At 43.9% G+C, this 24,414-nt stretch overlaps 1 protein-coding gene and 1 pseudogene across 47 annotated transcripts; both read right to left on the bottom strand.

Moving 5' to 3' along the window:
- Positions 1-584: 584 nt before the first annotated feature.
- On the bottom strand, positions 585-16,840 carry LOC127928075 (nicotinamide N-methyltransferase-like; annotated as a pseudogene).
- Positions 8,272-21,078, bottom strand: LOC127928072 (paternally-expressed gene 3 protein-like). Of its 47 annotated transcripts, none has more exons than XM_052515020.1 (6): positions 21,018-21,075; positions 12,452-12,841; positions 12,319-12,391; positions 12,242-12,288; positions 12,109-12,211; positions 8,272-11,958 (listed from the first exon to the last, which is right to left on the bottom strand). In XM_052515020.1, the coding sequence occupies exon 6, from the start codon at positions 10,290-10,292 to the stop codon at positions 8,583-8,585; it is 1,710 nt and encodes a 569-aa protein (XP_052370980.1). In that variant the 5' UTR covers positions 10,293-11,958; positions 12,109-12,211; positions 12,242-12,288; positions 12,319-12,391; positions 12,452-12,841; positions 21,018-21,075; the 3' UTR covers positions 8,272-8,582. The 47 variants fall into 47 exon arrangements, with proteins under 47 accessions (XP_052370980.1, XP_052370987.1, XP_052370992.1 ...); XM_052515027.1 differs by having other exon boundaries at positions 12,319-12,451; positions 12,482-12,841; XM_052515032.1 differs by having other exon boundaries at positions 12,319-12,451; positions 12,512-12,841.
- Positions 21,079-24,414: the final 3,336 nt, after the last annotated feature.

The following is a 24,414-nucleotide window of genomic DNA, read 5'->3' as shown; positions in this document are numbered from 1 at the left end:
ATACCGTGGCATGTCGGTGGACAGCATGAGAGACGGAGTGACTGAGTACTGACAGCTGGATATTCAATACCGTGGCATGTCGGAGGACAGCGTGAGATACGGAGTGACTGAGTACTTACAGCTGGATATTCAATACTGTGGCATGTCGGAGGACAGCATGAGAGACGGAGTGACTGAGTACTTACAGCTGGATATTCAATACTGTGGCATGTCGGTGGACAGCATGAGAGACGGAGTGACTGAGTACTGACAGCTGGATATTCAATACTGTGGCATGTCGGAGGACAGCATGAGAGATGGAGTGACTGAGTACTTACAGCTGGACCCGATGAGCGTGCCCGATCCTTACAGCTGGACCCGATGAGCGTGCCCGATCTCCCAAGAAGAGTCCTGTGACAACACCCTTATGGAAAACCTGCTGAACTGGAATAACACACACGTGTGTGTGTGTGTGTGTGTGTGTGTGTGTGTGTGTGTGTGTGTGTGTGTGTGTGTGTGTGTGTGTGTGTGTGTGTGTGTTTGCCAGATCAGCACTAGACAAAACAAGAACATAATGTATAAACTAAAAAAAATCCATAAACACATTTTATCCACCATATGTTCGTTTTTATTAACATTTAAGAAGGAAAACCCAGACACTGCTCTTGCTTGTATTACCCCCAAGCCATAAGACTCCTGAACAGGTCATCAAAATGGCTACCTGGACTATCTGCATTGTGTCCCACCACCCGCCAACCCCTCTTTCACGCTGCTGCTACTCAGTTTATCTTATATGCATAGTCACTTTAATTATACATTCATGTACATACTACCTCAATTGGGCCGACCAACCATTGTGTCCCACCACCCGCCAACCCTTCCTTTTTATAGTGTATAATAACCCATAACACAACCACAAGAGTGTTACATAGTTTCTTACATAAACGTACAAGAGGTGATCAGTGTTTGATGGCGATGAGATGAAAGGAGGCGGCGTAGTCACACTTGTGGTTGCTGTCCCGGTCCTCAGCCTGCTGCAGAGTGAACTCCTCCACAGACAGTCCCAGCTTCGACAGCGTCTCGGTGATGAACTCCTCGCTCAGGTTGACACAGTCGAACCTCTGCTCTCCCACCGTGTAGAAGGTCTCATCCAGGTCCCGATCAGGACCAGGACCCCTCCAGACCTCAGTAGGTCCACCATGGAGGACAGCGAGCGGCGGTAGGACTCGCGGTCCTTACACGCCGCTTCCAGGCACAGCGAGGAGAGGACACAGTCCGCCGGAGGAACCGTGACAGGGTGGAACGGGTTCTCCAGGCAGATGTCACACTTTAGAACCTGTTTAACCCTCTGACGGAGAGTGTCTGAGATGATCGCTGGGGTTCTGGTGAGAGCAAGAGAAGGCGAATTAGGTTTTTATAAGTAAATAGAATACAACGATTACAAGAAAGAAGTGAAGCGAAAAGAGGGATACCTACATTTAAAAAAAACATTTTTTTTAACCATAGTTGAAACCGTACAACTTTTAACCTGTATCTGCACTGTAAAAATACAGTACATTTTACAGTAAGTTTCTTTGGAATGAATGGTAACGTACTGTACCTTTTTTTTTATTTTTTTACAGTAACTTTCAGGTAACCAGATGCCAATAAGTTACTGTAAAAAAAAAACAGGATTACTGTACCTTTTCCTCTCCAGATCACAGACATACTGGAGGTGAGTGTTCCAGTCTAAACATCCCTCCTCGGCTTTCAGCCACTTCTCAATCTCCTTCCTGTTGCTGTCCACGTAGTCCGACACCACGATCTCATCATAGTACTCACAGGCACTGATCAGCGTGTGGATGGTTGGCCCTGTACCCACCTCTATCAGCCTCTGGCCCCTGTACTTACCTGAGGAGAGAAACAACACAGTTTCGTTCATTCTCTGTTGATATGGATTTAACTGTCCATTATATAGAGGGCATTCAGAAAGTATTCAGACCCCTTCCCTTTTGGCCACATTTTGTTACATTACAGCCTTATTGTAAAATGGATAAAAAACTAATGTAACGATCGTCGTCGGAACGAGACCAAGGTGCAGCGTGGTAAGTTTTCTAATGTAACGATCATCGTCGGAACGAGACCAAGGTGCAGCGTGGTAAGTTTTCTTTAATATTTTAAATGTTCCACCAAAAACAATCAACAATTCAACGAACGTAAAGCAATGAAATGCAACAAACAAAGACAAGATTCCACAAATGAAAGAGGGAAAAAGGCCTAAGTGTGATTCCCAATCAGAGACAACGATGGACAGCTGCCTCTGATTGGGAACCATAACAGGCCCAACACAAAGAAACAGATAACATAGAAAGTCCAAATCACACCTTGACCTAACCAAAATAGAGAATAAAAACCTCTCTATGGCCAGGGCGTGACAACAAATATTTCCTCATCAAGCTACACACAATACACCATAATGACATCACAATACCCCATAATGACATCACAATACCCCATAACGACTTCACAATACCCCATAATGACATCACAATACCCCATAACGACTTCACAATACCCCATAATGACATCACAATACCCCATAATGACATCACAATACCCCATAACGACTTCACAATACCCCATAATGACTAAGCCTACATTTCTTGCAAATGTATATAAAAAAAACTAAAACATAAATACCCTATTTGTATTCATTATGGATCCCCATTAGCTGCTGTCAAAGCAGCTGCTACTCTTCTTTAAGGCAGTTTATAAAACATGTAAAACATTACAATACATTCACAGATTTCACAACACACTGTGTGCCCTCAGGCCCCTACTCCACCGCTACCACATATCTACAGTACTAATTTACAGTCTAGACAGTGATAAAGCCATGTGTATGCATAGTGTGTGTGTGTGTGTGTGTGTGTGTGTGTGTGTGTGTGTGTGTGTGTGTGTGTGTGTGTGTGTGTGTGTGTGTGTGTGTGTGTGTGTGTGTGTGTGTGTGTGTGTTGCATCAGTCCCCACTGTTCCATTTTCCAACAGCAGTCTAGGTGTATTTTAGTCTGTTTTTAATTATAATTTCACTGCTTGCGTCAGTCACCTGATGTGGAATAGAGTTCCATGTAGTCATGGCTCTATGTAGTACTGTGGAATAGAGTTCCCTGTAGTCATGGCTCTATGTAGTCCTGTGGAATAGAGTTCCCTGTAGTCATGGCTCTATGTAGTCCTGTGGAATAGAGTTCCATGTAGTCATGGCTCTATGTAGTCCTGTGGAATAGAGTTCCCTGTAGTCATGGCTCTATGTAGTCCTGTGGAATAGAGTTCCCTGTAGTCATGGCTCTATGTAGTCCTGTGGAATAGAGTTCCATGTAGTCATGGCTCTATGTAGTCCTGTGGAATAGAGTTCCCTGTAGTCATGGCTCTATGTAGTACTGTGGAATAGAGTTCCATGTAGTCATGGCTCTATGTAGTACTGTGGAATAGAGTTCCATGTAGTCGTGGCTCTATGTAGTACTGTGGAATAGAGTTCCATGTAGTCATGGCTCTATGTAGTACTGTGGAATAGAGTTCCATGTCGTCATGGCTCTATGTAGTACTGTGGAATAGAGTTCCATGTCGTCATGGCTCTATGTAGTACTGTGGAATAGAGTTCCATGTAGTCATGGCTCTATGTAGTACTGTGGAATAGAGTTCCATGTAGTCGTGGCTCTATGTAGTACTGTGGAATAGAGTTCCATGTAGTCGTGGCTCTATGTAGTACTGTGGAATAGAGTTCCATGTAGTCATGGCTCTATGTAGTACTGTGGAATAGAGTTCCATGTCGTCATGGCTCTATGTAGTACTGTGGAATAGAGTTCCATGTAGTCATGGCTCTATGTAGTACATTTACATTTAAGTCATTTAGCAGACGCTCTTATCCAGAGCGACTTACAAATTGGTGCATACACCTTATGACAACCAGTGGAACAGCCACTTGCATCTAAATCTTGTTGGGGGGTCGGGGGGGGGGGGTGAGAAGGATTACTTACCCTTACTTACCCTATCCTAGGTATTCCTTGAAGAGGTGGGGTTTCAGGTGTCTCCGGAAGGTGGTGATTGACTCCGCTGTCCTGGCGTCGTGAGGGAGTTTGTTCCACCATTGGGGGCCAGAGCAGCGAACAGTTTTGACTGGGCTGAGCGGGAACTGTACTTCCTCAGTGGTAGGGAGGCGAGCAGGCCAGAGGTGGATGAACGCAGTGCCCTTGTTTGGGTGTAGGGCCTGATCAGAGCCTGGAGGTACTGAGGTGCCGTTCCCCTCACAGCTCCGTAGGCGAGCACCATGGTCTTGTAGCGGATGCGAGCTTCAACTGGAAGCCAGTGGAGAGAGCGGAGGAGCGGGGTGACGTGAGAGAACTTGGGAAGGTTGAACACCAGACGGGCTGCGGCGTTCTGGATGAGTTGTAGGGGTTTAATGGCACAGGCAGGGAGCCCAGCCAACAGCGAGTTGCAGTAATCAAGACGGGAGATGACAAGTGCCTGGATTAGGACCTGCGCCGCTTCCTGTGTGAGGCAGGGTCGTACTCTGCGGATGTTGTAGAGCATGAACCTACAGGAACGGGACACCGCCTTGATGTTAGTTGAGAACGTCAGGGTGTTGTCCAGGATCACGCCAAGGTTCTTAGCGCTCTGGGAGGAGGACACAATGGAGTTGTCAACCGTGATGGCGAGATCATGGAACGGGCAGTCCTTCCCCGGGAGGAAGAGGAGCTCCGTCTTGCTGAGGTTCAGCTTGAGGTGGTGATCCGTCATCCACACTGATATGTCTGCCAGACATGCAGAGATGCGATTCGCCACCTGGTCATCAGAAGGGGAAAGGAGAAGATTAATTGTGTGTCGTCTGCATAGCAATGATAGGAGAGACCATGTGAGGTTATGACAGAGCCAAGTGACTTGGTGTATAGCGAGAATAAGAGAGGGCCTAGAACAGAGCCCTGGGGGACACCAGTGGTGAGAGCGCGTGGTGAGGAGACAGATTCTCGCCACGCCACCTGGTAGGAGCGACCTGTCAGGTAGGACGCAATCCAAGCGTGGGCCGCGCCGGAGATGCCCAACTCGGAGAGGGTGGAGAGGAGGATCTGATGGTTCACAGTATCGAAGGCAGCCGATAGGTCTAGAAGGATGAGAGCAGAGGAGAGAGAGTTAGCTTTAGCAGTGCGGAGCGCCTCCGTGATACAGAGAAGAGCAGTCTCAGTTGAATGACTAGTCTTGAAACCTGACTGATTTGGATCAAGAAGGTCATTCTGTGAGAGATAGCGGTAGAGCTGGCCAAGGACGGCACGCTCAAGAGTTTTGGAGAGAAAAGAGAGGAGGGATACTGGTCTGTAGTTGTTGACATCGGAGGGATCGAGTGTAGGTTTTTTCAGAAGGGGTGCAACTCTCGCTCTCTTGAAGACGGGAGGGACGTAGCCAGCGGTCAGGGATGAGTTGATGAGCGAGGTGAGGTAAGGGAGAAGGTCTCCGGAAATGGTCTGGAGAAGAGAGGAGGGGATAGGGTCAAGCGGGCAGGTTGTTGGGCGGCCGGCCGTCACAAGACGCGAGATTTCATCTGGAGAGAGAGGGGAGAAAGAGGTCAGAGCATAGGGTAGGGCAGTGTGAGCAGAACCAGCGGTGTCGTTTGACTTAGCAAACGAGGATCGGATGTCATCGACCTTCTTTTCAAAATGGTTGACGAAGTCATCTGCAGAGAGGGAGGAGGGAGGGGGGGGGGGGGATTCAGGAGGGAGGAGAAGGTGGCAAAGAGCTTCCTAGGGTTAGAGGCAGATGCTTGGAATTTAGAATGGTAGAAAGTGGCTTTAGCAGCAGAGACAGAGGAGGAAAATGTAGAGAGGAGGGAGTGAAAGGATGCCAGGTCCGCAGGGAGGCGAGTTTTCCTCCATTTCCGCTCGGCTGCCCGGAGCCCTGTTCTGGAAGCTCGCAATGAGTCGTCGAGCCACGGAGCGGGAGGGGAGGACCGAGCCGGCCTGGAGGATAGGGGACATAGAGAGTCAAAGGATGCAGTAAGGGAGGAGAGGAGGGTTGAGGAGGCAGAATCAGGAGATAGGTTGGAGAAAGTTTGAGCAGAGGGAAGAGATGATAGGATGGAAGAGGAGAGAGTAGCGGGGGAGAGAGAGCGAAGGTTGGGACGGCGCGATACCATCCGAGTAGGGGCAGTGTGGGAAGTGTTGGATGAGAGCGAGAGGGAAAAGGATACAAGGTAGTGGTCGGAGACTTGGTGGGGAGTTGCAATGAGGTTAGTGGAAGAACAGCATCTAGTAAAGATGAGGTCAAGCGTATTGCCTGCCTTGTGAGTAGGGGGGGAAGGTGAGAGGGTGAGGTCAAAAGAGGAGAGGAGTGGAAAGAAGGAGGCAGAGAGGAATGAGTCAAAGGTAGACGTGGGGAGGTTAAAGTCGCCCAGAACTGTGAGAGGTGAGCCGTCCTCAGGAAAGGAGCTTATCAAGGCATCAAGCTCATTGATGAACTCTCCGAGGGAACCTGGAGGGCGATAAATGATAAGGATGTTAAGCTTGAAAGGGCTGGTAACTGTGACAGCATGGAATTCAAAGGAGGCAATAGACAGATGGGTAAGGGGAGAAAGAGAGAAAGACCACTTGGGAGAGATGAGGATCCCGGTGCCACCACCCCGCTGACCAGAAGCTCTCGGGGTGTGCGAGAACACGTGGGCGGACGAGTACTGTGGAATAGAGTTCCATGTAGTCATGGCTCTATGTAGTACTGTGGAATAGAGTTCCATGTAGTCATGGCTCTATGTAGTACTGTGGAATAGAGTTCCATGTAGTCATGGCTCTATGTAGTACTGTGTAATAGAGTTCCATGTAGTCATGGCTCTATGTAGTACTGTGGAATAGAGTTCCATGTAGTCATGGCTCTATGTAGTACTGTGGAATAGAGTTCCATGTAGTCATGGCTCTATGTAGTACTGTGCGCCTCCCATAGTCTGTTCTGGACTTGGGGACTGTGGCAGAGACCTCTGGTGGCATGTCTTGTGGGGCATGTATGTGTGTCCAAGCTGTGTGCTAGTAGTTTAGACAGACAACTCTGTGTATTCAACATGTCAATACCTCTCATAAATACAAGTTGTGATGAAGTCAAACTCTTCTCCAGCCAGGAGAGATTGACATGCATATTATTAATGTTAGCTCTCTGTGTACATCCAAGGGCCAGCCGTGCTGCCCTGTTCTGAGACAATTGCAATTTTCCGAAGTCCTTTTTCGTGGCACCTGACTGTAGTCGTGTGGTCAGTAGTCCAAGTGTGACAAAACTAGGGCCTGTTGGACCTGCCTTGTTGATATTGTTGTTAAGAAGGTAGAAACTAGGGCCTGTAGGACCTGTCTTGTTGATAGTGTTGTTAAGAAGGTAGAAACTAGGGCCTGTCGGACCTGCCTTGTTGATAGTGTTTTTAAGAAGGTAGAAACTAGGGCCTGTAGGACCTGCCTTGTTGATAGTGTTGTTAAGAAGGTAGAAACTAAGATCTGTAGGACCTGCCTTGTTGATAGTGTTGTTAAGAAGGTAGAAACTAAGATCTGTAGGACCTGTCTTGTTGATAGTGTTGTTAAGAAGGTAGAAACTAGGGCCTGTAGGACCTGCCTTGTTGATAGTGTTGTTAAGAAGGTAGAAACTAGGGCCTGTAGGACCTGCCTTGTTGATAGTGCTGTTAAGAATGCAGAGCAGCGCTTTATTACAGACAGAATTCTCCCCATCTTAGCTACTGTTGTATCAATATGTTTTGACTATGACAGTTTTACAATCCAGGGTTACTCCAAGTAGTTTATGTAGCGGTTTAGCGGTTTCTTCCGTCGAAGGAGAGTGGGACCAAAATGCAGCGTGGTAATTTTGATACATGTTTAATAATGATGAAACACGAACAATACAAAAACAATAAACGGAATGTGAAAACCTATACAGCCTATCTGGTGACAACTAACACAGAGACAGGAACAATCACCCACGAAATACTCAAAGAATATGGCTGCCTAAATATGGTTCCCAATCAGAGACAACGATTATCACCTGACTCTGATTGAGAACAGCCTCAGGCAGCCATAGGCTATGCATGACACCCCACAAAACCCCAATACAAAAACACACCACAATAACCCATGTCACACCCTGGCCTGACCAAATAAATGAAGACAAACATACATTACTTCGACGAGGGCGTGACAGAACCCCCCTAAGGTGCGGACTCCCGGTCGCACATCAAAACAATAGGGAGGGTCCGGGTGGGCGTCTGTCCATGGTGGCGGCTCCGGCTCGGGACGTGGACCCCACTCCATCAATGTCCTAGTTCCTCCCCCTCGCGTCCCCTCGCGTCCTAGGATAGTCCACCCTCACCATGGCCTAGTAGTCCTCACCCAGAACCCCACTGGACTGAGGGGCAGCTCGGGACTGAGGGGCAGCTCGGGACTGAGGGACAGCTCGGGACTGAGGGGCAGCTCGGGACTGAGGCAGCTCGGGACTGAGGGGTAGCTCGGGACTGAGGGGAAGCTCGGCACTGAGGGGAAGCTCAGCACTGAGGGGAAGCTCAGCACTGAGAGGAAGCCCAGCACTGAGAGGAAGCTAAGCACTGAGAGGAAGCTCAGTCAGGTAGTTGGATCCGGCAAATCCTGGCTGGCTGGCGGATCTGGAAGTGTCTGGTTGACTGGCGGATCTGGAAGAGTCTGGTTGACTGGCAGATCTGGAAGAGTCTGGTTGACTGGCAGATCTGGAAGAGTCTGGTTGACTGGCAGATCTGGAAGAGTCTGGTTGACTGGCAGATCTGGAAGAGTCTGGTTGACTGGCAGATCTGGAAGAGTCTGGCTGACTGGCAGATCTGGAAGAGTCTGGCTGACTGGCGGATCTGGAAGAGTCTGGCTGACTGGCGGATCTGGAAGATCATGGCTGACTGGCGGATCCTGGCTGACTGGTGGATCTAGCTGCTCTGGCTGCTCCATGCAGACTGGCAGCTCTGGCTGTTCCATGCAGACTGGCAGCTCTGGCTGCTCCATGCATACTGGCAGCTCTGGCTGCTCCATGCAGACTGGCAGCTCTGGCTGCTCTATGCAAACTGGCAGCTCCATGCAGACTGGCAGCTCTGGCTGCTCTATGCAGACTGGCAGCTCTATGCAGACTGGCAGCTCTGGCTGCTCCATGCAAACTGGCAGCTCTGGCTGCTCCATGCAGACTGGCAGCTCTGGCTGCTCCATGCAGACTGGCAGCTCTGGCTGCTCCATGCAGACTGACAGCTCTGGCTGCTCCATGCAGACTGACAGCTCAGGCTGCTCCATGCAGACTGACAGCTCAGGCTGCTCCATGCAGGCTGGCTGCTCTGGCTGCACTGAACAGGCAGGAGACTCCAGCAGCGCTGTAGAGGAGGAAGGCTCTGGCAGTGCTGAACAGGCGGGAGACTCCGGCAGCACAGGAGAGGAGGAATTCTCTGGCTGCACTAAACAGGCGGGAGACTCCAGCAGCGCTGTAGAGGAGGAAGGCTCTGGCTGCACTGAACAGGCGGGAGGCTCCGGCAGCGCTGTAGAGGAGGTAGGCTCTGGCTGCGCTAAACAGGCGGGAGACTCTGGCAGCGCCGGAGAGGAGGAAGGCTCTGATAGCGCTAGACAGGCGAGGCGCACTGAAGGCCTGGTGCGTGGTGCTGACACTGGTGGTAATGGACCGAGGACACGCACAGGAAGCCTGGTGCGGGGAGCTGCCACCGGAAGACTGGTGTGTGGAGGTGGCACTGGATAGACCGGACCGTGCAGGCGCACAGGAGCTCTTGAGCACCGAGCCTGCCCAACCTTACCTGGCTCGATGCCGACTCTAGCCCGGCCAATACAAAGAGCTGGTATGTACCGCACCGGGCTATGCACCCGCACTGGAGACACCGTGCGCTCCATAGCATAACACGGTGCCTGCCCGGTCTCTCTAGCCCCCCGGTAAGCACAGGAAGTTTGCGCAGGTCTCCTACCTGGCGTAGCCATACTCCCTGTGAGTCCCCCCCCAATACATTTTTGGGGCTGACTCTCGGGCTTCCATCCGCGTCGCCGTGCTGCCTCTTCATACCAGCGCCTCTCCGCTTTCGCCGCCTCCAGTTCTTCTTTGGGGCGTCGATATTCTCCAGGCTGAGCCCAGGGTCCTTTTCCATCCAATATCTCCTCCCAAGTCCAGAAGTCCTGTGATCGCTGCTCCTCACAATAAACAGGGGGTGTTGGCTCAGGTCTGAACCCTGACTCTGCCACACTCTCCCTGAGCCCCCCCCCCCAAGAAATGTTTGGGGCTGACTTTCGGGCTTCCTTGCCAACCGTGTTCCCTCGTATCATCGGCTCCTCTCTCCGGCTGCCTCTGCTCTCCTAAGTGCCTCCACCTGTTCCCATGGGAGGCGATCTCTTCCAGCCAGTATCTCCTCCCAAGTGTGACAACCCTTCCCATGTCCATTCCTACTTTCGCTGCTTCTGCTGTCACTGCCTATCACCACGCTGCTTGGTCCTGGTGTGGTGGGTGATTCTGTTACGGTTTTCTTCCGTCGAAGGAGAGTCGGACCAAAATGCAGCGTGGTAATTTTGATACATGTTTAATAATGATGGAACACGAACAATACAAAAACAATAAACGGAATGTGAAAACCTATACAGCCTATCTGGTGACAACTAACACAGAGACAGGAACAATCACCCACAAAACACTCAAAGAATATGGCTGCCTAAATATGGTTCCCAATCAGAGACAACAATAATCACCTGACTCTGATTGAGAACCGCCTCAGGCAGCCATAGACTATGCATGACACCCCACAAAACCCCAATACAAAAACACCCTGGCCTGACCAATTAAATGAAGACAAACATACATTACTTCGACCAGGGCGTGACAGTTTAGTCACCTCAACTTGCTAAATTATTTACAATAAGATTTAGTTGAGGTTTAGGGTTTAGTGAGTGTTTTGTTCCAAATATAATGCTTTTAGTTTAAGAAATATTTAGGACTAACTTATTCCTTGCCACCCACTCTGAAACTAACTGCAGCTCTTTGTTGAGTGTTGCAGTCATTTCAGTAGCTGACTTGTAGTGTTGAGTCATCCGCATACATAGACTCTCTGGCTTTACTCAAAGTCAGTGGCATGTCGTTCGTAAAAAATGTAAAAAGCAAGGGGCCTAAACAAGAAGAGAAGAAGCTTCCACCCTCTGTGTTCTGTTAGACAGGTAACTCTTTATCCACATTATAGCAGGGAGTGTAAAGCCATAACACATACGCTTTTCCAGCAGCAGACTAGGATCGATAATGTCAAAAGCTGCACTGAGGGCCTCCCGGGTGGCGCAGAGATTCTGGGTTCGAGCCCAGGCTCTGCCACAGCCGGCCGCAACCGGGAGGCCCATGGGGCGACGCACAATTGTCTCATCGCGCACTAGCGACGCACAATTGTCTCATCGCGCACTAGCAACGCACAATTGTCTCATCGCGCACTAGCGACTCCTGTGGCGGGCCGGGCACAGTGCACGCTGACACGGTCGCCAGGTGTACGGTGTTTCCTCCGACACATTGTGGCGGGTGGCTTCCGGGTTGGATGTGCATTGTGTCAAGAAGCAGTGCGGCTGGGTTGTGTTTCGGAGGACGCACAGCTCTCGACCTTCGCCTCTCCCCAGTCCGTACGGGAGTTGCAGCGATGAGACAAGACTGTAACTACCAATTGGAAACCTTGAAATTGGGGAGAAAAAATGGGGTACAAAAATAAAAAATCTGAAATCTAACAAAACAGAATCATTTTGTCGTCAATGTCTCTCAGCCAATCATCAGTCATTTGTGTCAGTGCTGTGGTTGTTGAGTGTCCTTCCCTACATGCGTGCTGAAAGTCTGTCAATGTATTTACTGTAAAATAGCATTTTATCTGGTCAAACACTATTTTTTCCAGGGGGCTTGACTATTCTTGAGTAGCGGAATGACTTTTGCTTCCCTCCAGGCCTTATCAATACACCTAGACACACCAATTACCTTATCAATATACCTAAACACATCAATTACCTTATCAATACACCTAAACACACCAATTACCTTATCAATACACCTAGACACACCAATTACCTTATCAATACACCTAAACACATCAATTACCTTATCAATACACCTAAACACACCAATTACCTTATCAATACACCTAGACACACCAATTACCTTATCAATACACCTAAACACACCAATTACCTTATCAATACACCTAGACACACCAATTACCTTATCAATACACCTAAACACACCTATTACCTTATCAATACACCTAGACACACCAATTACCTTATCAATACACCTAGACACACCAATTACCTTATCAATGCACCTAGACACACCAATTACCTTATCAATACACCTAGACACACCAATTACCTTATCAATACACCTAGACACACCAATTACCTTATCAATACACCTAGACACACCAATTACCTTATCAATACACCTAAACACACCAATTACCTTATCAATACACCTAAACACACCAATTACCTTATCAATACACCTAGACACACCAATTACCTTATCAATACACCTAGACACACCAATTACCTTATCAATACACCTAGACACACCAATTACCTTATCAATACACCTAGACACACCAATTACCTTATCAATACACCTAGACACACCAATTACCTTATCAATACACCTAGACACACCAATTACCTTATCAATACACCTAGACACACCAATTACCTTATCAATACACCTAGACACACCAATTACCTTATCAATACACCTAAACACACCAATTACCTTATCAATACACCTAGACACACCAATTACCTTATCAATACACCTAGACACACCAATTACCTTATCAATACACCTAGACACACCAATTACCTTATCAATACACCTAGACACACCAATGAAATTACATACTATTGGAATCAATGACACAGAGTGATCTATTGTCCCTGTTGTCTACCTGTTGAGAAGGTCTTGCTGAGCTGACAGAGGACGAAGGAGACGAAGCGGCTGTTGTCTTTCTGGCCCGGGACAGCAGCAAACTGGTAGCAGTAGTTGAAGTAGGTCTTTGGGTCAAACTTGGCCTGGTGGCACTCTCCCATGGTGCTGTTCAGGTGGTGTGGTGGCTGCTCAGCTGTTTGTCATGGAAAGCCAAATGTCATGTTGGACATGTCAGACAGACACTCATGTAAAGACATCACATCAGAGAAACAGAAAGTTGACTGTGTGAAAGCAGGGTAAATATACCTCCACCTCCTGGAATAGAGTTTGTATATCACCATAAAATGATGTTATACCTCCACCTCCTGGAATAGAGTTTGTATATCACCATAAAATGATGTTATACATCCAACTCCTGGAATAGAGTTTGTATATCACCATAAAATGATGTTATACCTCCACCTCCTGGAATAGAGTTTGTATATCACCATAAAATGATGTTATACTGCCACCTCCTGGAATAGAGTTTGTATATCACCATAAAATGATGTTATACTGCCACCTCCTGGAATAGAGTTTGTATATCACCATAAAATGATGTTATACCTCCACCTCCTGGAATAGAGTTTGTATATCACCATAAAATGATGTTATACTGCCACCTCCTGGAATAGAGTTTGTATATCACCATAAAATGATGTTATACTGCCACCTCCTGGAATAGAGTTTGTATATCACCATAAAATGATGTTATACTGCCACCTCCTGGAATAGAGTTTGTATATCACTATAAAATGATGTTATACTGCCACCTCCTGGAATAGAGTTTGTATATCACCATAAAATGATGTTATACCTCCACCTCCTGGAATAGAGTTTGTATATCACTATAAAATGATGTTATACTGCCACCTCCTGGAATAGAGTTTGTATATCACCATAAAATGATGTTATACCTCCACCTCCTGGAATAGAGTTTGTATATCACCATAAAATGATGTTATACCTCCACCTCCTGGAATAGAGTTTGTATATCACCATAAAATGATGTTATACCTCCACCTCCTGGAATAGAGTTTGTATATCACCATAAAATGATGTTATACCTCCACCTCCTGGAATAGAGTTTGTATATCACCATAAAATGATGTTATACCTCCACCTCCTGGAATAGAGTTTGTATATCACCATAAAATGATGTTATAGAGTTTGTATATCACCATAAAATGATGTTATACCACCTCCTGGAATAGAGTTTGTATATCACCATAAAATGATGTTATACCTCCACCTCCTGGAATAGAGTTTGTATATCACCATAAAATGATGTTATACCTCCACCTCCTGGAATAGAGTTTGTATATCACCATAAAATGATGTTATACCGCCACCTCCTGGAATAGAGTTTGTATATCACCATAAAATGATGTTATACTGCCACCTCCTGGAATAGAGTTTGTATATCACCATAAAATGATGTTATACCTCCACCTCCTAGAATAGAGTTTGTATATCACCATAAAATGATGTTATACCTCCACCTCCTGGAATAGAGTTTGTATATCACCATAAAATGATGTTATACCTCCACCTCCTGGAATAGAGTTTGTATATCACCATAAAATGATGTTATACCGCCACCTCCTGGGCCGGAGTTTGCAACCGAAGATAACTTTTTGAATAAACTATTTAGACGGACACTTTCTCCTCAACGAAACCAATCAACATACATGGACTACTTAACTCTAGCCAAATACAACGGAGTCATTTCATTGAAATAGCCATGATAAAGTTATTTAAAGTGGTAATCAGCAGTTTAAACAATAACAAAGTGATCTCACCACCGATGGGGGATGGGGATGAATAAATGGAAACACTCTCTAATTCAAAGAATTTCAGCGCGATGGATACAAGGACTGACCGTCCATTATATTATATATATATATATATATATATATATATATATATATATATATATATATATATATATATTATATTATATTATTTTCTAGTTTTGACCAATTTTTTGACAGTGTTTACAAAGCTTTGTCATTAAACAAGGTTTTATTTTAGGTTCTATTTTTATTTTAGGTTCTATTTTTATTTTAGGTTCTATTTTTATTTTAGGTTCTATTTTTATTTTAGGTTCTGATGGGGTACAACGGTTGAGCTGAGCTCATAAGCCATTTCTAAGTTACATTTAAGCAATAATGCATGAGGTGGTGTGGTATATGGCCAATAACCCACAGCTTAGGGCTGTTCTTATCCGTGGTATATTGACCAGATACCACAAACCCCCTGAGGTGCCTTATTGTTATTATAAACTGGTTACCAACATAATTACAGCAGCCGTGCCTTATTGTTGTTATAAACTGGTTACCAACATAATTACAGCAGCCGTGCCTTATTGTTATTATAAACTGGTTACCAACATAATTACAGCAGCCGTGCCTTATTGCTATTATAAACTGGTTACCAACATAATTACAGCAGCCGTGCCTTATTGCTATTATAAACTGGTTACCAACATAATTACAGCAGCCGTGCCTTAATAATGTTATAAACTGGTTACCAACATAATTACAGCAGCCGTGCCTTATTGTTATTATAAACTGGTTACCAACATAATTACAGCAGCCGTGCCTTATTGTTGTTATAAACTGGTTACCAACATAATTACAGCAGCCGTGCCTTATTGTTGTTATAAACTGGTTACCAACATAATTACAGCAGCCGTGCCTTATTGTTATTATAAACTGGTTACCAACATAATTACAGCAGCCGTGCCTTATTGTTGTTATAAACTGGTTACCAACATAATTACAGCAGCCGTGCCTTATTGTTATTATAAACTGGTTACCAACATAATTACAGCAGCCGTGCCTTATTCCTATTATAAACTGGTTACCAACATAATTACAGCAGCCGTGCCTTATTGTTATTATAAACTGGTTACCAACATAATTACAGCAGCCGTGCCTTATTCCTATTATAAACTGGTTACCAACATAATTACAGCAGTAAAAATACATGTTTTGTCATAACCGTGATATACGGTCTGATATATACCATGGCTGTCAGCCAATCAGCATTCAGTGCTCAAACCACCCAGTTTATAATCTTCAACAATCAAATGGGTACGTATCATTCATTTATAAGTCCCCCAAAAAAATGGATGTAGGGAAACTGAGGGTAAGGAGTGGTATCATCAAAGAAAACAGACAGACAGCATTGTTCCGCTGTGTATTACATGGAGAAAGAGAAATCCCATACTGGCCCACAGACAGACCTTCTCAACTCCGTGCGGTGATTCGTTGACACTACTGCTCCTCTTAATGCGCCCAGAAACATTTTATAGGTGCGATTTCTTGGTCCATGCTGAGCGCGATGCAGCGTGCCGAAAGGGTAAGGGGGTGTATTAATAAACTCCAGCTGTCCGGATACAGAATGTATTCTGGGGAGTTCTGTAGAAACAACTACAAGGCGCGCCTGGCTATTTTCATTCGCTCACTGGCTACAGAAATAAATAATTTACTAATGATTTTATAAATGTAGGAAAAAGTTAAACTACATATAGGAAACTTTGAAACAAGACAAGTGCAGAATGATTACGGGACTGTAGCCTAGATCTCCAAATGTCATAGCAGCGCTGTTTCAGGAAGCGCAACACCAGCCGGCAGTGTGACATGCAACGGTTACCATGTAGTCAATTTAAAAAAAACACATTTACAAGAGAGAAGACATTGAACAAAATAGTTAACCGCTCAAAGTAGTAGTTCATAGTAACACATGTTTAAATGCAATACTGTGGCATGTCGGAGGACAGCATGAGAGACGGAGTGACTGAGTACTTACAGCTGGACCCGATGAGCGTGCCCGATCTCCCAAGAAGAGTCCTGTGACAACCCTTATGGAAAACCTGATGAACTGGAATAACACGTGTGTGTGTGTGTGTGTGTGTGTGTGTGTGTGTGTGTGTGTGTGTGTGTGTGTGTGTGTGTGTGTGTGTGTGTGTGTGTGTGTGTGTGTGTGTGTGTGTGTGTTTGCCAGATCAGCACTAGAACATGTAAAGAGAAGAACACCATGTAAAAACTAAAAAATCCATAAACACATTTTATCCACCATATGTTCGTTTTTATTAACATTTAAAAAGGAAAACCCAGACACTGCTCTTGATTGTATTACCCCCAAGCTCTACTGTATATAGCCTCTCTACTGTATATAGCCTCTCTACTGTATATAGCCTCTCTACTGGATATAGCCTCTCTACTGTATATAGCCTCTCTACTGTATATAGCCTCTCTACTGTATATAGCCTCTCTACTGTATATAGCCTCTCTACTGTATATAGCCTCTCTACTGTATATAGCCTCTCTACTGTATATAGCCTCTCTACTGTATATAACATCTCTACTGTATACAGCCTCTCTACTGTATATAGCCTCTCTACTGTATATAGCCTCTCTACTGTATATAGCCTCTCTACTGTATATAGCCTCTCTACTGGATATAGGCTCTCTACTGTATATAGCCTCTCTACTGTATATAGCCTCTCTACTGTATATAGCCTCTCTACTGTATATAGCCTCTCTACTGTATATAGGCTCTCTACTGTATATAGCCTCTCTACTGTATATAGCCTCTCTACTGTATATAGGCTCTCTACTGTATATAGCCTCTCTACTGTATATAGCCTCTCTACTGTATATAGCCTCTCTACTGGATATAGCCTCTCTACTGTATATAGGCTCTCTACTGTATATAGACTCTCTACTGTATATAGCCTCTCTACTGGATATAGGCTCTCTACTGTATATAGCCCCTCTACTGTATATAGGCTCTCTACTGTATATAGCCTCTCTACTGTATATAGGCTCTCTACTGTATATAGCCTCTCTACTGTATATAGCCTCTCTACTGTATATAGCCTCTCTACTGTATATAACCTCTCTACTGTATATAGCCTCTCTACTGTATATAACCTCTCTACTGTATATAGCCTCTCTACTGTATATAACCTCTCTACTGTATATAACCTCTCTACTGTATATAGCCTCTCTACTGTATATAACCTCTCTACTGTATATAGCCTCTCTACTGTATATAGCCTCTCTACTGTATATAACCTCTCTACTATATATAGTCTCTCTACTGTATATAGCCTCTCTACTGTATATAACCTCTCGACTGTATATAGCCTCTCTACTGTATATAGCCTCTCTACTGTATATAACCTCTCTACTGTATATAGCCTCTCTACTGTATATAGCCTCTCTACTGTATATAACCTCTCTACTGTATATAGCCTCTCTACTGTATATAGCCTCTCTACTGTATATAACCTCTCTACTATATATAACCTCTCTACTGTATATAACCTCTCTACTGTATATAACCTCTCTACTGTATATAGCCTCTCTACTGTATATAACCTCTCTACTGTATATAACCTCTCTACTGTATATAGCCTCTCTACTGTATATAGCCTCTCTACTGTATATAACCTCTCGACTGCATATAGCCTCTCTACTGTATATAGTCTCTCTACTGTATATAGCCTCTCTACTGTATATAGCCTCTCTACTGTATATAGCCTCTCTACTGGATATAGCCTCTCTACTGTATATAGCCTCTCTACTGTATATAGCCTCTCTACTGTATATAGCCTCTCTACTGTATATAACCTCTCTACTGTATATAGCCTCTACTGTATATAACATCTCTACTGTATATAGCCTCTCTACTGTATATAGCCTCTCTACTTTATATAGCCTCTCTACTGTATATAGCCTCACTACTGTATACAGCCTCTCTACTGTATACAGCCTCTCTACTGTATATAGCCTCTCTACTGTATATAGCCTCTCTACTGTATATAGCCTCTCTACTGTATATAACCTCTCTACTGTATATAGCCTCTCTACTGTATATAGCCTCTCTACTGTATATAACCTCTCTACTGTATATAACCTCTCTACTGTATATAACCTCTCTACTGTATATAGCCTCTCTACTGTATATAACCTCTCTACTGTATATAACCTCTCTACTGTATATAGCCTCTCTACTGTATATAGCCTCTCTACTGTATATAACCTCTCGACTGCATATAGCCTCTCTACTGTATATAGCCTCTCTACTGTATATAACCTCTCTACTGTATATAGCCTCTCTACTGTATATAGCCTCTCTACTGAATATAGCCCCTCTACTGTATATAGCCTCTCTACTGTATATAGCCTCTCTACTGTATATAACCTCTCTACTGTATATAGCCTCTACTGTATATAACATCTCTACTGTATATAGCCTCTCTACTGTATATAGCCTCTCTACTGAATATAGCCTCTCTACTGTATATAGCCTCTCTACTGAATATAGCCCCTCTACTGTATATAGCCTCTCTACTGTATATAGCCTCTCTACTGTATATAACCTCTCTACTTTATATAGCCTCTACTGTATATAACATCTCTACTGTATATAGCCTCTCTACTGTATATAGCCTCTCTACTGAATATAGCCTCTCTACTGTATATAGCCTCTCTACTGTATATAACCTCTCTACTGTATATAGCCTCTACTGTATATAACATCTCTACTGTATATAGCCTCTCTACACCCCACAAAACCCCAATACAAAAACACCCTGGCCTGACCAATTAAATGAAGACAAACATACATTACTTCGACCAGGGCGTGACAGTTTAGTCACCTCAACTTGCTAAATTATTTACAATAAGATTTAGTTGAGGTTTAGGGTTTATAGTGAGTGTTTTGTTCCAAATATAATGCTTTTAGTTTAAGAAATATTTAGGACTAACTTATTCCTTGCCACCCACTCTGAAACTAACTGCAGCTCTTTGTTGAGTGTTGCAGTCATTTCAGTAGCTGACTTGTAGTGTTGAGTCATCCTGTATATAGACTCTCTGGCTTTACTCAAAGTCAGTGGCATGTCGTTCGTAAAAAATGTAAAAAGCAAGGGGCCTAAACAAGAAGAGAAGAAGCTTCCACCCTCTGTGTTCTGTTAGACAGGTAACTCTTTATCCACATTATAGCAGGGAGTGTAAAGCCATAACACATACGCTTTTCCAGCAGCAGACTAGGATCGATAATGTCAAAAGCTGCACTGAGGGCCTCCCGGGTGGCGCAGAGATTCTGGGTTCGAGCCCAGGCTCTGCCACAGCCGGCCGCAACCGGGAGGCCCATGGGGCGACGCACAATTGTCTCATCGCGCACTAGCGACGCTACTGTCTCATCGCGCACTCTAACGTATATAGTCTCATCGCTGCACTAGCGACTCCTGTGGCGGGCCGGGCACAGTGCACGCTGACACGGTATATAGGTGTCTACGGTGTTTCTCCGACACATTGTGGCGGGTGGCTTCTGGGTTGGATGTGCATTGTGTCAAGAAGCAGTGCGGCTGGGTTGTGTTAGGAGGACGCACAGCTCTCGACCTTCGCCTCTCCCCAGTCCGTAGGGAGTTGCAGCGATGAGACAAGACTGTAACTACCAATTGGAAACCTTGAAATGGGGAGAAAAATGGGGTACAAAAATAAAAATCTGAAATCTAACAAAACAGAATCATTTTGTCCAATGTCTCTCAGCCAATCATCAGTCATTTGTGTCAGTGCTGTGGTTGTTGAGTGTCCTTCCCTACATGCGTGCTGAAAGTCTGTCAATGTATTTACTGTAAAATAGCATTTTATCTGGTCAAACACTATTTTTTCCAGGGGCTTGACTATTCTTGAGTAGCGGAATGACTTTTGCTTCCCTCCAGGCCTTACAATGTACCTAGACACACCAATTACCTTATCAATATACCTAAACACATCAATTACCTTATCAATACACCTAAACACACCAATTACCTTATCAATACACCTAGACACACTGTATTACCTTATCAATACACCTAAACACATCAATTAGCCTTATCAATACACCTAAACACACCAATTACCTTATCAATGTACCTAGACACCCAATTACCTTATCAATACACCTAAACACACCAATTACCTTATCAATACACCTAGACACCCAATTACCTTATCAATACACCTAAACACACCTATTACCTTATCAATACACCTAGACACACCAATTACTTATCAATACACCTAGACACACCAATTACCTTATCAATACACCTAGACACACCAATTACCTTATCAATACACCTCTCTACTGTATATAGCCTCTCTACTGGATATAGCCTCTACTGTATATAACCTCTCGACTGCATATAGCCTCTACTGTATATAGCCTCTCTACTGTATATAACCTCTCTACTGTATATAGCCTCTCTACTGTATATAGCCTCTCTACTGAATATAGCCCCTCTACTGTATATAGCCTCTCTACTGTATATAGCCTCTCTACTGTATATAACCTCTCTACTGTATATAGCCTCTACTGTATATAACATCTCTACTGTATATAGCCTCTCTACTGTATATAGCCTCTCTACTGAATATAGCCTCTCTACTGTATATAGCCTCTCTACTGAATATAGCCCTCTACTGTATATAGCCTCTCTACTGTATATAGCCTCTACTGTATATAACCTCTCTACTTTATATAGCCTCTACTGTATATAACATCTCTACTGTATATAGCCTCTCTACTGTATATAGCCTCTCTACTGAATATAGCCTCTCTACTGTATATAGCCTCTCTACTGTATATAACCTCTCTACTGTATATAGCCTCTACTGTATATAACATCTCTACTGTATATAGCCTCTCTACTGAATATAACCTCTCTACTGTATATAGCCTCTCTACTGTATATAGCCTCTACTGAATATAGCCCCTCTACTGTATATAGCCTCTCTACTGTATATAGCCTCTCTACTGTATATAACCTCTCTACTGTATATAGCCTCTACTGTATATAACATCTCTACTGTATATAGCCTCTCTACTGTATATAGCCTCTCTACTGTATATAGCCTCTCTACTGTATATAGCCTCTCTACTGTATATAACCTCTCGACTGCATATAGCCTCTCTACTGTATATAGTCTCTCTGTATATAGCCTCTCTACTGTATATAGCCTCTCTACTGTATATAGCCTCTCTACTGGATATAGCCTCTCTACTGTATATAGCCTCTCTACTGTATATAGCCTCTCTGTGTATACAGCCTCTCTACTGTATATAGCCTCTCTACTGTATATAGCCTCTCTACTGTATATAGCCTCTCTACTGTATATAGCCTCTCTACTGTATATAGCCTCTCTACTGGATATAGGCTCTCTACTGTATATAGCCTCTCTACTGTATATAGCCTCTCTACTGTATATAGCCTCTCTACTGTATATAGCCTCTCTACTGTATATAGGCTCTCTACTGTATATAGCCTCTCTACTGTATATAGCCTCTCTACTGTATATAGCCTCTCTACTGTATATAGCCTCTCTACTGTATATAGCCTCTCTACTGGATATAGCCTCTCTACTGTATATAGGCTCTCTACTGTATATAGCCTCTCTACTGTATATAGCCTCTCTACTGGATATAGGCTCTCTACTGTATATAGCCCCTCTACTGTATATAGGCTCTCTACTGTATATAGCCTCTCTACTGTATATAGGCTCTCTACTGTATATAGCCTCTCTACTGTATATAGCCTCTCTACTGTATATAACCTCTCTACTGTATATAGCCTCTCTACTGTATATAACCTCTCTACTGTATATAGCCTCTCTACTGTATATAACCTCTCTACTGTATATAACCTCTCTACTGTATATAGCCTCTCTACTGTATATAACCTCTCTACTGTATATAGCCTCTCTACTGTATATAGCCTCTCTACTGTATATAACCTCTCTACTATATATAGTCTCTCTACTGTATATAGCCTCTCTACTGTATATAACCTCTCGACTGTATATAGCCTCTCTACTGTATATAGCCTCTCTACTGTATATAACCTCTCTACTGTATATAGCCTCTCTACTGTATATAGCCTCTCTACTGTATATAACCTCTCTACTGTATATAGCCTCTCTACTGTATATAGCCTCTCTACTGTATATAACCTCTCTACTAACCTCTCTACTATATAACCTCTCTACTGTATATAACCTCTCTACTGTATATAGCCTCTCTACTGTATATAACCTCTCTACTGTATATAACCTCTCTACTGTATATAGCCTCTCTACTGTATATAGCCTCTACTGTATATAGCCTCTCTACTGTATATAACCTCTCTACTGTATATAGCCTCTCTACTGTATATAGTCTCTCTACTGTATATAGCCTCTCTACTGTATATAGCCTCTTTACTGTATATAGCCTCTCTATTGTATATAGCCTCTCTACTGTATATAGCCTCTCTACTGTATATAGCCTCTCTACTGTATATAGCCTCTCTACTGTATATAGCCTCGCTACTGTATATAGCCTCTCTACTGTATATAACCTCTCTACTGTATATAGCCTCTACTGTATATAACATCTCTACTGTATATAGCCTCTCTACTGTATATAGCCTCTCTACTTTATATAGCCTCTCTACTGTATATAGCCTCACTACTGTATACAGCCTCTCTACTGTATACAGCCTCTCTACTGTATATAACCTCTCTACTGTATATAACCTCTCTACTGTATATAGCCTCTCTACTGTATATAGCCTCTCTACTGTATATAACCTCTCTACTGTATATAACCTCTCTACTGTATATAACCTCTCTACTGTATATAACCTCTCTACTGTATATAGCCTCTCTACTGTATATAGCCTCTCTACTGTATATAACCTCTCGACTGCATATAGCCTCTCTACTGTATATAGCCTCTCTACTGTATATAACCTCTCTACTGTATATAGCCTCTCTACTGTATATAGCCTCTCTACTGAATATAGCCCCTCTACTGTATATAGCCTCTCTACTGTATATAGCCTCTCTACTGTATATAACCTCTCTACTGTATATAGCCTCTACTGTATATAACATCTCTACTGTATATAACATCTCTACTGTATATAGCCTCTCTACTGAATATAGCCTCTCTACTGTATATAGCCTCTCTACTGAATATAGCCCCTCTACTGTATATAGCCTCTCTACTGTATATAGCCTCTCTACTGTATATAACCTCTCTACTGTATATAGCCTCTACTGTATATAACATCTCTACTGTATATAGCCTCTCTACTGAATATAACCTCTCTACTGTATATAGCCTCTCTACTGTATATAGCCTCTCTACTGAATATAGCCCCTCTACTGTATATAGCCTCTCTACTGTATATAGCCTCTCTACTGTATATAACCTCTCTACTGTATATAGCCTCTACTGTATATAACATCTCTACTGTATATAGCCTCTCTACTGTATATAGCCTCTCTACTGTATATAGCCTCTCTACTGTATATAGCCTCTCTACTGTATATAACCTCTCGACTGCATATAGCCTCTCTACTGTATATAGTCTCTCTACTGTATATAGCCTCTCTACTGTATATAGCCTCTCTACTGTATATAGCCTCTCTACTG

The sequence above is a fragment of the Oncorhynchus keta genome, unplaced genomic scaffold (genome assembly GCF_023373465.1).
Source record: "Oncorhynchus keta strain PuntledgeMale-10-30-2019 unplaced genomic scaffold, Oket_V2 Un_scaffold_20464_pilon_pilon, whole genome shotgun sequence".
Lineage (NCBI taxonomy): Eukaryota > Metazoa > Chordata > Actinopteri > Salmoniformes > Salmonidae > Oncorhynchus > Oncorhynchus keta.
The sequence above is the reverse complement of the archived record's forward strand: the minus strand, read 5'-3'. Positions and strand labels throughout refer to the sequence as shown.